General features: G+C 36.1%; 1 protein-coding gene across 1 annotated transcript; it reads left to right on the forward strand.

Annotated features, from left to right (window-relative positions):
• Positions 1-368: 368 nt before the first annotated feature.
• Positions 369-1,283, forward strand: LOC141499658 (vomeronasal type-2 receptor 116-like; the record flags this gene model as incomplete). Its single annotated transcript, XM_074202310.1, is given in 1 exon segment — positions 369-1,283. A coding segment is annotated over 1 exon segment (915 nt), but the record flags the coding sequence as incomplete, so codon positions are not given.
• Positions 1,284-15,098: the final 13,815 nt, after the last annotated feature.

The raw sequence follows: 15,098 nt of genomic DNA on the forward strand, positions 1-15,098 counted from the left end.
AACAATGTCACTATGTAACAAATGCTCTCTCGAAATCTACCCAGGGTAAGCTTTGATTATTTTTCTGGGATTTGGGTCATACTTTATGCTAATCACAAAAATTCTATCAACAAAATGTGATGCTCTATTTACACATCCTGCAAGAGGTAGTAGGATTTATTTAGCACCTACTAAGTGCCAGACACTAAGTAATGGGGATAAACAAAAGACTAAAACAGTTCCTGCACTTAAGTTCACCTTTTAATAGGGAATACAAAATGTGAATAGTAAAGTAATGATAAGCTAGATAGAGAAGTTGGAAGGCAAGCTAAGAGAGGAGGTCATTAGTGATAAATCCTGCCCAAGACAGGATCTGACAATTTCTTTCCTCTTCAGATGCAGACCACTGTGTGAAGTGTCCAGAAGATGAGTATCCAAATATGACTAGAGATCACTGCTTCCTCAAAGTTGTGACCTTCTTGGATATTGCAGAGCCTTTAGGAATGACACTAACAGTGATGGCTGTTTCCTTCTCTTTCCTCACAATCCTGGTTCTCTGGGTGTTTGTGAGGTTTCGAGATACTCCCATAGTCAAGGCTAATAATTAAGCCCTCAGTTATACTCTTCTCATCTCGCTCACCTTCTGTTTCCTCTGCTCTTTGCTCTTCCTTGGTCATCCCACTGCAGCCACCTGCCTCCTCAGACAAACAGCTTTTGGAATTGTCTTCACTGTGGCTGTTTCCTCCATTTTGGCAAAGACCATTACAGTGGTTATGGCTTTCAGGGTAACAAGCCTAGGGAATAGAATTAGGATGTGGGTGCATTCTAGAGTGTCCAACTCTATTGTTCTCATTTTCTCTGGGATTCAAGTGATTCTCTGTGCCATCTGGCTGGGAACTTCTCCCCCCATCCCAGATATGGACCCATACTCTGGACCTGGTCACATCATCATTCAATGCAATGAGGGCTCTGCTATTGCCTTTTATTGTGTCCTGGGCTACATGGGCTTCCTAGCCCTGGGCAGCTTCACTGTGGCTTTTCTGGCCAGGAGCCTGCCTGATACCTTCAATGAAGCCAAGTTTACCACTTTCAGTATGTTGGTTTTCTGCAGCGTTTGGGTCTCATTCCTTCCCACATACCACAGCACCAAGGGCAAGGCCATGGTGGTTGTAGAGATATTCTCCATTTTGGCTTCAAGTACTGGATTGTTAGGCTGCATCTTTGTTCCCAAGTGTTATGTGATGCTACTGAGACTAGAAAGGAACACCCAAGGAAGGATAAAGAAAGAAGTGGACTCTAAATAGTAACATTATTTTTGGACATTGCCTCTTAATTCCTGCCAGAGACACAAAAAAGTTACAACAGTATCTTTTTTATTCATTTTTTTTGCAAGGCAATGGGGTTAAGTGACTTGCCCAAGGACCCACAGTTAGATGATAATTAAGTGTCTGAGAATGGATATGAACTTAGATCCTCCTGACTCCAGGACTGGTGCTCTGTCTACTGGGACACCTAGCTGCCCTATGCCCTTATGATCTAATAACAACATTACATTTAGAAACTCTTGAGAAGAAAATTTATATTTTTTCATATTCTTTGCTGCCATTGTCCTTATAAACCTGCCAGCAACATGTTGAAAGGAAAACATCTAAATAGATCTGTCAGAATCTGACTTTTAGAATGAGCCCTTTTAGTTATGAATTTGATATTTGTTACTGTAGTTATGTAGACTAAGGCTTAAAAGTGCTTTTCCAATTGGCTTTGGCTCCCTCATCATTTAATTTCTGGTGTTCCTTTATTTATTTCTTCAATTTAGATTCAAGTTCCTGAAAGAGGAGGAACTTCTTATAGGGTATATTAGTAAATCATCATATTGATATATTTTTAAAACATTTAATAGCAAGTGAAAATTCAGAAAATTCTGAATCCAATTTTTATATTGAACAAATATACTCATGTGGTCTTTTTATTATATTTTTAAGACAAAATTTTTACCAGAAACAAAATTTTCTTTCTAGTTATTTACTCATTATTCACTTTTAACTACTCATCCTCTTCCTCTTCTCCCTCTTAGGAGGACTAGATTCTGCTAAGAAATTTTTTTAATTGATGTTTTACTTTTCCAAATAACATGTTAATGAAAGGCTTTTTTTTTAACATTCATCCATATGCTTATGAATATTTCTAAGTTAAAAAATTTCCTTTCAGCCTCCCTTCTCACCCCCCTCCCCTCAGTGATAGACAGTCAGGTTAATATTGTATTTATATATTTGTGTAAAGCATGTTTACAGGTTAGCCATTTTCGGTATAAGGAATTAGGATTAAGGGAAAGAACTATAAGAATTTTTTAAAACATGAATGTAGTGTTCCTCAGATTCTGTAGGATTTTGTTTTGTTTTGTTTTGTATTTCTTCCTTTGAAGAAAATAAGCTGATTTAATAGGTTTGTCCCAGTTCACTGAACTCCTGAGAGCAGCTGCCTTCATCACGTTTGATCATCTCACAAAGTTGTTGTTAATGTGTATATCATTCTCTTGGTTCTGCTCCCTTCGCTCAGCATCAGATCCTGTAATTCCTTCCATGCTTCTCCAGAGTCTGACCATTTATGGCTTCTTATAGGACAATAGTATGCCATACTATTTATGTACCATAACTTGTTTAACCATTCCCCAATTGATGGACATCCCCTCAATTTCCAATTCCTTGCCACTACAAAAAGAGCTCCTATGAATATTTTGGAACATGTGGGAGTTTTACCATTTTTTTTTAATGATTTCTTCTGTGTATAAGCCTATAATTGAAATTTCTAGGTCAAAGGGTATGAATAATTTTATTGCACATTGGGCATAGTTCCATATTGCTCTCCAGAATGGTTGAATCACTTCACAACTCCACCAGCAATACCTTAATGTCCCAATCCTCCCACAACTTCTTCAAACATTGATATTTTCCCTTTTTGTCATCTTAGCCAATCTGATAGGTATGAGAAGATACCTGATAGTTGTTTTAATTTCCATTTCTCTAATCAATAATGATCTGGAGCATTTTTTATATTATTATATATAATATATATATATATATATATTTATCTTTAATTTCTTCTTTTGAAAACTGTCTATTCATATCCTTTGACCATTTATCAATTGGGGAATGACTTGCAATCTTATATATTTGATGTAGTTCTCTATATATTTTAGAAATGAGACTTTTGTCAGCAATCCTAATTATGAAGATTATTTCCCAGCTTTCTGCTTTTCTTCTAATTCTGGCAGCATTGATTTTATTAGTGCAAAAAAATTTTAATTTAATATAGTCAAAATCATTCATTTTGCAGTTTATAATGTATTCTATTTCATATTTGGGCATAAATTTTGTCCCCTTTCTATAGATCTGATAGAGTATTTCTTGTTCTATGATTTTATCTATGGTGTCGCTCTTTATGTTTAAATCTTGTAGCCATTTTGACCATATTTTGGTAGAAGGTAAGAGATGTGGGCCTATGCCCAGTTTTTGCTATACTATTTTCTAATTTTCGCAACAATTTTTTCAAATAGTGAATTTTTGTCCCAGAAGCTAATGTCTTTAGGTGAGTCAAACATGAGATTACTGTAGTTATTTACTGCTGTTTCTTTTTTTTTGCAAGGCAGTGGGGTTAAGTGGCTTGCCCAAGGCCACACAGCTAGGTAATTATTAAGTGTCTGAGACCGGATTTGAACCCAGGTACTCCTGACTCCAGGGCTGGTGCTTTATCCACTACATCACCTAGCCTCCCCTTTTAAGAATATATAGTTTCCCTCTTTATCCCTTTTAATGAGATCTATTTTTGTTTTTGCTTTATCTGAGATCAGTATTCCCTAGCCCTAATTTTTTTTACTTCAGTTAAAGCATAGTATATTTTGCTCCATCTTTTTTCTTTACCCTGTGTGCATCTCTCTGCCCTAATAGTGTTTCTTGTAAACAACATATTATAAGATTCTGATTTTTAATCCATTCTACTAACCGTTTCTGTTTTATAGGACAGTTCATCTTATTCACATTTACAGTTAAACTTAATGATTCTATATTTTCCTCCATGCTAGCTTTCCCCTTTGAATTGTTCTCTTTCATCTTATTCCTCTTCACCAAAGTTTTATTCCCTTTCCCCTCTAACATTTTTTCTTTTTTTAGAAAGATTTTATTTATTTTAAGTTTTACAATTCTTCCCCTAATCTTGCTTCCCTCTCCCCATCCCCATAGAACACAATCTGTCAGTCTTTACATTGTTTCCATGGTATACATTGATCTAAGTTGAATATGATAAGAGAGAAATCATATCCTTAAAGAAGAAAAATAATGTATAAGAGACAGCAAAATTATATAATAAGATACTTTTTTCCCCCTAAGTTAAAGGTAATAGTCTTTGGTCTTTGTTTAAACTCCATAGTTCTTTCTCTGGATACAGATGGTATTCTCCATTGCAGACAGCCCCAAATTGTCCCTGATTGTTTCACTGATGGAATGAGCAAGTCCATTAAGTTTGATCATCACCCCCATGTTGCTGTTAGGATGGACAGTGTTTTTCTGGTTCTGCTCATCTCACTCAGCATCAGTTCATGCAAATCCTTCCAGGCTTCCCTGAATTCCCGACCCTCCTAGTTTCTAATAGAACAATAGTGGTCCATGACATACATATACCACAGTTTAAGCCATTCCCCAATTGAAGGACATTTCCTTAATTTCCAACTCTTTGCTACCACAAACAGGGCTGCTATAAATATTTTTGTACAAGTGATGCTTTTACCCTTTTTCATCATCTCTTCAGGGTGTAGACCCAGTAGTGGTATTGCTGAATCAAAGGGTTTTGCACATTTTTATTGCCCTCTGGGTGTAGTTCCATATTGCTCTCCAGAAAGGTTGGATGAGTTCACAGCTCCACCAACAATGTATTAGTGTCCCAGATTTCCTGCATCCCTTCCAACATTAATTATTGTCCTTTCTGGTTATATTGGCCAGTTTGAGAGGTATGAGGTGGTACCTCAGAGATGCTTTAATTTGAATTTCTCTAATAAGTATTGATTTAGAGCAATTTTTCATATGACTATGGATCACTTTGATTTCCTCATCTGTAAATTGCCTTTGCATATCCTTTGATTAACATTTTTTTAAAATTTAGCTTTCAGTTTATCTTCACTTATACCTTCTCCTTCCCATTTATCAGTCCCTTCTTCCCTTATCTTTCCCTTCCCCTTCCCTCCCATCTGCCTGTGGAATAGGGTAAATATTTAAACTCAAGTTGGAATGTATTTTATTTCCTTTCTGGGTCAAATCTATTGAATAGAACTTCCTCAGTGTTCATACCCACCCTTCTTTCCCTCAAAATTATAAATCATTGTGCCTTTTCACCTGGTGTTATTTATCACTCAGGTACTATTACTCAGGTATTATCAATCACAGCTTAATCAATTGATTAATCAATTGATCAATTGATTACTTGATAAGCTCAAAGTGTTATCAAAGTACCATCACAGATTGACTGATTGATTCTTTGATAAGCAGCATTTCCTCAGAGTCACCAAGTACCCTCCCCTCTTCTGTCTCATTAGAACTACATTTTTCTAGTCTTGAATTACATTACATTATAATCATTTTTTCCTTGCCCCCTTTTTAAGTACCTTCCAAATATTCACAATTCTCATGAGTCAATAGTCATCCAAAGTCTAATCCTTTCATAAACTATTTGTACCCCTCCCCCCAAGCCTACTTTCTCTCATACTTTAACCCCTCCCTCTTCAACTAGGATACTTAATGCAGGTTAAGTGAAGTAAGGATTAATTTAAATCCTGATTTAATTAACTACAAGAATCTTAAAGGGTTCTAAGTAATGGAAAGCTATGTGAGGCTCACTTGAGAACTTTACAAATGATTGTAAGTTATGGCAGACACTGACTCAGGACTGCCAAGTTTGTGATACTCTCATCAGAGAAAGCAGTAAGTTTTGTCAGCCCAGCAGAATTGAAAGGGGTCAAAAGATACTGAGGCATTTAAATTTAGTGTTAACACCCCTGTTTTTCATCAGGGCTTTTTTTTTGTCTCAAACATAGTGAGATCATGTTGGAACATTTCAACGGAGAGCTAAGACTTAACTCTACCCCTATCCTCTAAGTCCAATTTCTTCAATTATATTCAATCCTTTAATTATCCTAAGAGAAGTAAAATCTCAAGAATTAGAAGTGTTATATCTTCCCTTTTAGGGAAGGTATACAATTTGATGGTCTTGATTAACATTTGTTTTGTTTTTGTTTGTTGGGAGCCAGGGTCTCTAAGCTGTTTGACACAGTCACAACAAGAAGACTCAAGGCAGTCACACTGCCTTATGGAACAACATTTCCTTTTTCAATATATATAGGGATTCCATGTATACTCATATTTATGGATCTATTATTGATTGCAAAACTTACTTATCCTAATAGTGGAATGACTATAAAGGAAGGATTTCAGAGAAATTCCTTGAATAAAACAAATTGTGAACTCTGTCCAAATTTAGCAGGACTGCCTCTCCCTGAGGCATACAAAAAGCTGGAAGATACAGCACTGGGAGCTCCAGGGAGATGTCAGAATATATTCAGGGAAACCAGATACAAGCTGAGTCAGATAGAATTCCAGGGAAATCAACAATTTTGCCTCCCTTACCATACACAGGAATATCTGATAAAGATGGTGAGAGAATAGTTAGTATAGGTAACCAATATGTGAACTCTAACGGCCTTAATTTATTGGGAAAGAATAAAAAGTCGTAGAAACCATAGCGTCTACCAACAAGGGCTGAAAGGAAAATTGGTTACTGAAGGAGTCAACACGGGTGGACAAACTTAACTACCCTCACTATAGGTTGTCAAGGGAGCATAACGAAAAACATTACATATGTGGTACAAAAACATAAAAAGCATTCCATTAAACAAATTATATCAAAGATTATTATAAGGAAAGTTCTGTTTAATTAATAACTTTACTATGCAGCAACCAACTAGGCAACAGGCAGGTTGAGGTCATCACGGTCTGAGCAGGGACAAGAAAATTAATTACATGATTGATAATCACACTTGTAATCACTACATGATCAAACTCATAACCATATGAACTATATGATTAATGATGAAAATTGTATACTTTTGTAACCATGGAAATGATTTTAGTTTACTTGTTTGATATGATTCTGAGACTATAAAAATAAATCTAAGCAGCTGACAGTCAGTCAACCTGCTCCTACCTTTCCCCACTTGTTGACTCAACTCATTTCGCCAACTCTATCCCTCCTGTCAGGTTCCAAGGACCCCGCATTTGTTTTTTCCCCTCCCCTTCCCTTTACTTTTTTATGAATTTCTTATTGTGTGTTTGATGATTGAATTCTCTGTTCAGTTCAGGTCTTTGCGTCAGAAAATTCTGGAAGTCCTCTATTTTGTTGAACAACCGTCTTTTACCTTGACAGTATATGCTGAAATTTGCAGGGTAGTAAATTCTTGGTTGTAATCCTAAACCCTTTGCCCTCCAATATATAATATTCCAGGTCTTCTGGTCCTTCAGTATTGAGGCTGATAGGTCCTGTATGAGTCAGATTGTGTTTCCTTTGTATTTAAATTATTTCCTTTTTGCTGTTTGCAATATTTTTTTCTTTATTTGAGAGTTCCGGAATTTTTTTAACAACCCTTGGAGTTTTTATCCTGGGGTTTCCTTCTGGACAGGTTCCGTGTATTCTTTCAATGGTTATATTGTCCTTGTTCTAGCAGATTTGGATGGTTTTACCTAATAATTTCTTGCACGGTGTTTTCCAGGTTCATTGTTTGATCTAGGCTTTCTGATAGTTTGATGATTTGTAGATTACTCTCTTGGATTTTTTTTCCAAGTTGTTTTTTTTTCCTAAAAGGTACTTTACATTTTCTTCATTTTTTCAACTTTTTTATTCTGTTTTATTGAATCTTATAATCTTATAAATTCAATGGTTTCTATCTGTTCAATTCCAATTTTTAGGGTTTTATTTTCTTCAATTATCTTTTATGTTTCCTTTTTAAAGGTGTTGAATTCTTTGGTCAATTTTTCATAATTTTCCTGCATGATTCTCGTTTCTTTTTTTCTCCATTTTTCTTCTTTCTGTCTTCTTTGGTTTTTTTAAATTCTTTTTAAAGCTCTTCTGTGAGTTTTTGAATTTGAGTCCAATTCATAGACTCTTTTGAGACTTCCCTGTGAGTGTTTTTTCACTGATTTCATGTTCCAAATGACCTTATTATCTTTAGCTGCAAAGTAATTTTCTATATGAGGGCTCTTAAGTTTTTGCTCATCTTTGCTGTTTTAGTTCTGTTCCGGGGGTATAGGGATTATAGATCCAAGTTTTGGGTTTATTTTGTTTTTGCTGGGACTGGAGTCTGATCCCTGATTTGTCTTTGGCTAAGATGTTGCCTATGCAATCCAGGCCTTGCCTTTGTAGAGATTTGTTTCTTACTTTGTTTCCAGGTTCTGACTTAGTAGTGGTTTGTTCCCAAGCCAGTCCTGTCTTTTACCCAGGTGTTCCCAGGGTTCAGACTTTGAGGTTGGGATCCTCCCCATTGGCTTGCAATATATCGCTGCCAGGATCTCTACTGTTGTCAAGCTTTCAGGACCTGGACTGCACTGTGGCTAAAAGGCTTCCACTGGCTTTCCTGCTCTCCTGCTTCCTGGGTTTTATTTTCCTTTTTTTCCCCAAACAGACAGACCTTCACAGAAGATCCTTCATGATGTCTACTGTTGAAAACTTCTTGGGATCTTCTCTTTTTCTTGGTGGGATCTGGAGCTTGAATGTCAGTTCAGAGGTTTCATTTATCTTTGGTAGGGAAAAGATCCGGGAGCATGTTGGGTTCATGTTGCCATCCTGGCTCCACCCCAGAAGTCTCTCTGCTAAGAAATTAATACTACACTGGAGCATAAACTTCACAATACTCTTTCAGGGATACTTCTTTAATTCCATTGGTAACTAAAGATGCTGCTAAGATATAGTCCATATATCATTGAAAGAATTGTACTCAAACATTTTCAGTTGTTAACCTTGTCCAAATAAACTAGGTATTAAATCCACACTGACCACTGCTCTCAAATTCTCTACAGACTATTTTGCGATTCATTTGTATCCCAGAGCATGCTCTGTGTCCAAGTATTAATCCCACATTACTTAATAACCCCGAGCAAAATTGTATGCCTCTTTAAGAGATTATCTGTTCAAAAACCCTTACATCTAATTACCCATATACCATGTGAGATATTTAAAGGACTTTAGCATATTCAAAAATATCTAACCATTAGCAAGCAGATTATAAGGTTAAATACTTATCTACTTAGTTGTTCAAAATATGTTAATAATTATGGTCTTAGACTGAAAGCCGTAAGAGATGCTAAGGTAGTGCAAAAAGATTTATCATAAAACTATCACAGCTTAACTTGCCCTGGTTAGGGAGATGTGTTAGGAGAGGAAGAAGCAGGGACATTATAATAGCATCAACACTGGTCCTCTAGACCCAAGTCCAAAGACACAGAATGACTCCATTCATGTATAAAAAAAATAAGAAACCAAGTATATGGCAGGACATCACAGCCAGATTCAGAATTAACCAGCTGTTGAAGAGTTTCCTACTTTATCCTTCCCAAGGACACTCTCCCAGCATTTTTCTCAGGGACAAATATCCACTGGCTTTAGATCTCAGGTGCCACTGTCACTGAACTACTGACTTTTTTGTCTTGAAACAATGAAACATTGGTCCAAAGACACATTCTCACACAACACTAAACAAGAAACAAAGCTAAACAAGAATAAGATTTGTACTCAAAAAGCAAAGTCTCACTACATTCCAGTAGGACTGGACACAGTTGTTATCACCACTATCAAGTTGTTGCAATAAATTGGTCTTCGGTTATTGAGAGAGATTACCGACCATCAATTTATTTTTTACTAGGCTAATTAAACAAATCACTAATTACCAAGAAACTCTGTCTCTCAGGCTTTACATACATCTCAGTTAAATAGTTTGATGTTGTTTGGAGATCATGGGAAGGGGCAGCTTCCTTGAAAAGAGTCTTGCCTCTTGATTTCCAGTCATTCAGTTATTTTCTAGATACTGGGAATCCTCTGAGATTTTTCAGAAAGGGAGTAGTGAGCACACACCCATTCTTTTTTTTTTTTAGGTTTTTGCAAGGCAAACAGGATTAAGTGGCTTTCCCAAGACCACACAGCTAGGTAATTATTAAGTGTCTGAGGCTGGATTTGAACTCAAGTACTCCTGACTCCAGGGCTGGTGCTCTATCCACTGTGCTACCTAGCAGCCCGCCCCCATTCTTTCTAGAGAGATTTCTTTATATGTCTCTAAATCTCATCAAATTAATTAGAATACTTATAAAATTGATCAATTTTTCCCCTGATCCATGTCCACTTTCATATAGATGCTGCAGCTAGGGGACTGTCGTCTTCTGGAAGAATCTATACATTTCTTTAGCAGTAATGTAGAGAAGCTAAGAGAAACTTAGGATCCAAAATGAAGTGTTTTCAGAATGGAAGGCTTAATGTGGAAAACTTAACCATGCCAGGTTAGCTTTCTATCTGCCATAGGATCTACTGGAAAATGCTTTTTTTCCTCAGCTAAAAGAAGAGATTAGGAGCAGTTTGAGGAGGAAGCCATGAAGGGAAGGGAATTCTGGGAACTCTGGAATTTTGCAGAGAAAGGAAAGGGGATTCAAAGGATAATGCCACTATTTAGTACTGATAATATTTGTGAGGAGTTGGACCCTTACCCATCTTCCTCATCTTCTTAAAAAACAGTCTTCCTATAATCCAAGGCCATCTTGAACTGTTTTGCTGCTGGCCTCTGATGATTCTGGAGGAGAGAATGAGGCTGAAATCTGCATAGCTCTGCCTCACTTTAAACCAAGTCAAATCAAAACATCTGGTTCCTCATACCAATGGTCCTCTTCAAGAATGAAGGATGAACAACAAAATGTAATAAATTAGCTAGCAAATAAAAATGTATTATGTTTTCTAAAAACATCACTTAAAATGGAGTATTATTATGAAATGACAAGCAGGATGATTTCAGAAGAACCTGGAAAGTCTTACATGAACTAATACAACATGAATTGGACAGAACCAGGAGAATATTGGAGAAAATAATAGTAATATTGTATGATAAACAATTGTGAATGGCAACTATTCTCAGCAATACAATGATCCAAGACAATTCCAAAGGACTCATGATGAAAAATGCTATACATCTCCAGAGAATACTGGTCATGTGGTTAAAATTAGCAAGAAGGCAGATGAAATTCAGTTTTATGCAGACAGGAACAAACTGAAATGCTTTTATGATGTCCTGAAGGCTATTTATGGACCAAAGACCTATGGTGCATCTCAACTACTCAGTGCTGATGGATCCACATCGATCAACAATAGAGACATAATCCTAGAGAGATGGGAGGTACACTTCCACAGTGTTATTAAGAGACCTTCATCAATCAATGCAGAAGCCACTGACTATTTACTTCAAGTTGAAGGCAATTAGTCCTTGGTTGAAGTTCCAACTGAAGAAGAGGTTTTGAGTGCCATTAAACCGCTTTCAGGTGGCAAAGCACCTGGTGCTGATTCTATCCCATTTAAGATCTACAAGATAGGGAAATCCATTCTCATCCAAAAGCTGACTGAAATTTTCCAGGTAATATGATGACATGAAGAGGTTATCCCTAAAAATTCAAGGATGCTTCCATTGTCCATCTGTATAAAGGTACAGGGAATAGATTGTCCTGTGACAATCACGGGGTATTTCTCTTTTAATCATTGTTGGCAGAAGACACTGAAACTGAAGTCCTCTCTTGAGCTAAACTCAGTGTGCAATGATGATGGACTGGACATTATGTCATATAGATGGCAAAGTCTTCAAATTGAAAAGATTACAAGTCAAGATCAAAGTGGAGGAAATGTTGGTGCATGATCTTCTGTTTGCAGATGATTGTACACTCAATGCAACCTCTAAAACAGAGATTCATCAGAGTATGGATCGATTCTCTGCTGTTTGTGCTAATTTTGGTCTAACAACAACAAGAAAAAGCAGGTGTTCCATCAGTCAGCACCCCACCTGGAACCACTGATCACAGCAAATAGAAGAGTTTTGAGTACTAAGGACAAGTTCACTTCCCTTGTCAATGTCCTTTCCAGTGAGATAGACATTGACAATGAGGTTGACACTCAAATTGCAGAGCTAACTTAGTATTTGGGAGGCTCTCAAAGAATGTGTGGGAGAGAAGAGGTATTAGACTGACTACCAAACTGAAGGTCTACAGAGCTCTTGGTTTGACCTCACTGCCATGTGTCTGTAAAACCTGGACAGTCTACCAGGGCCATGTTAGGAAATTGAATTGCTTCCATTTAAATTGTCTTATGAAGATTCTAAAGATCACTTGGCAGGAGAAGATACTAGACACTGAGTCCTTTCTTGAGCTAAAATGCTTAGCATTCAACATTTCTACAGAGAGAGGGCAACTACAATGAGCTGCTCATGTTGTTAGAATGCCAGAAGTATGTGTGCCAAAAGAACTCACACAGGGCAAGTGCTCACAGTGGGGTCAGAAGAAGTGACACTGGGATACCCTGAAGGTCTCACTGAAGAACTCTGGAACTGATCATGAAGCATAGGAGACACTGGCACAGGACCGCCCAGCATGGCCTGCAATACTTTCATTTCATCTTCATTAATGATGCATTAACCTTTTTCATTTTTAATATTAGTAATTTGTTTTACTTTTCTTTTTTAAATCAAATTAACCAATGGTTTATCTATTTTCCTGCTTTAAAAAAACCAATATTTATTAATTCATTGGGATTTTACAATTAATTTTATCAGTCTTATCTTTAATTTTTAAATCCATACCCAATTCATTGGTCTTTTCTCTATTTTATTAATGTAAGCATTTGGAGATGTAAATTTAGTACTGATTACTGCTTTTTTGTGTATTCCCTAAGTTGATATGGTGTCTCATTATTTTCATTCTCTTCAATGAAATTATTGTTTTTATAATTTATTCTTTAAACCATTAATTCTTTAATATTAGACTGTTTAGTCTCTAGGTTTTATTCTTTGTGGTTCTTAAATGTAATTTTTATTGCATTGTGAACTGAAAAAGATTCATTCCTTTGTACCATTTATCTGGAACATTACATTCAGTCCAGAGAATATTTTTTATTAGTAAGTATTATTGAGCATCTAATATTGTAAAATTTGCAAAGATGAAATGGTGAGAGTGAAAGTGGTGAGAGTGGCAGTCTTTCCACAGAACATCGATGTCTTATAGCAAATGGAAAATTCATTTATGAAATGGAAAAGGAGTCTGTTGTTCCATTATTTTGCATCATTTGTCAGTATTATAAGATTAGTAATTTGGGGAAAAAAGAGACTTTGATATCTAATAACAATAAGGGTAAATAAGATGCTTCAAATCTCTACCATATAAGGATAATCTGAATGTTCTGAAGGGAATGTTTAAATGGAGAAGAGAAGACAAGGGACACAATGACTGTTGTTAACTATTTATTCTAAATATAATTTAATTGATTTTTTGGTTACATTTTAGAGTCAACTGTCTCCCTTCTTATTTCCCCAACTCATAGTGGAGAAAACAATCCATTGATGCACATATTTATATACATGCATGTTTGTATGTAATATATATTCACATATATATCTGCATAGTTTTCTATTAATGTCTTTTAGGAGCAAGTAAGGATAACTTTTCTTGAAAATTACAAATAACATTTTCCCATGTAAGAAACAGCAGTTTAAACTTCTTAAATCCCTTGTATTTCTTCTTTCCTATTTACATTTTTATGTTTCTCCAGATTCTTATAGGTCAAATTCTCTATTTAGGTTTGGTCTTATGAATATCTCTGAAAGTCCTTTAATTTGTTAAATGACCATTTTTTCCCATGCAGGATTACACTCAGATTTGCTGGGCAAGTTATTCTTGGCTGCAAACTCAGCTTCTTTCCTTGTTGGAATATTATGCTTCACACCCTTGAGTCTTTCAATGTAGAAGCTGTTCAATCTTGTGTTATTCTGACTATACTCCATAGTATTTAAATTGTGTCTTTTTAAGTTGCTCACCCTATTTTCTCCTTGACCTGGGAGCTTCAAGGCTTAGGGATATTGTTCCTTTGAGTTTCCATCCTAGGATCTGTCAGGTGATAAATGGATTTTTTGTTGATTTCTATTTTACCCTCTATTTCTAAATGTCAGAGCAATTTTAAAAATAATTCCTTGAAGTTTAGTGTCTAGAACTGAAGTCTAGGAGCCTGAATCTTTTTCTGATTGCAACTTTCAGTTAGTCCAATGTTTCTTACATTTCTCCTTGATGTGATCAATTGTTGTTCTAATAAAATGTTTCACATTCTCTTTTTGTTTTCCATTCTTTTGATTTTGATTTTATTATTCTTTGTCTTTTATGAGAGATGGGATCAGATGTCCTGAATTTGAAGCTTGCTTTTGCTGCTTTCTGTGGAAATGTAGTCAAGCTCTATTATGCCTATGGACCTAGTCTTATCTTTCAAATGAGGGTAAGGATGCAAAATTGCCTTTCACTTATGAATTCTAAGAGTTTGTGGTCTTGGGGAAAAATATGAATCCCTAATATGTGAATATGGCCAGAAAACTTGCGTCACTGATACATCTCCAAAGTTCTTCATTGAAGAAGATTGGTAAAGCTGAATTAGGAAAACTCCATCTCTAAACTTCTATGATTCTGAGTATGTTGAGGGAAGGGATTCATAAGCATATCCAAGGACAGGATTTAGAATGTGATTCTTCTGTATTTTGGGTATGGAAACTAGTACAAATGAACTCTGGCCTACTGGACAATTATGACCATGAATGATCAGCTCTTAGCTCAGTTCTCTGAACTGAAAGTTTTATTAATTTATGTTGATACAATGTCCCTTCCTAGAGGCTCTTCCCTGAAGTTATCAAATGTACTGATTGCAGAGTCCCTGTATCCTTGTGTTGTCACAGGAATACACAAGTATCTGTGGCTGAGGACTCTCTGAAATTCTAAAGTTCCAACTATCTCTTAAGCTCTTCTGGGAACAAG

Source organism: Macrotis lagotis, chromosome X, assembly GCF_037893015.1.
Source record: "Macrotis lagotis isolate mMagLag1 chromosome X, bilby.v1.9.chrom.fasta, whole genome shotgun sequence".
Lineage (NCBI taxonomy): Eukaryota > Metazoa > Chordata > Mammalia > Peramelemorphia > Peramelidae > Macrotis > Macrotis lagotis.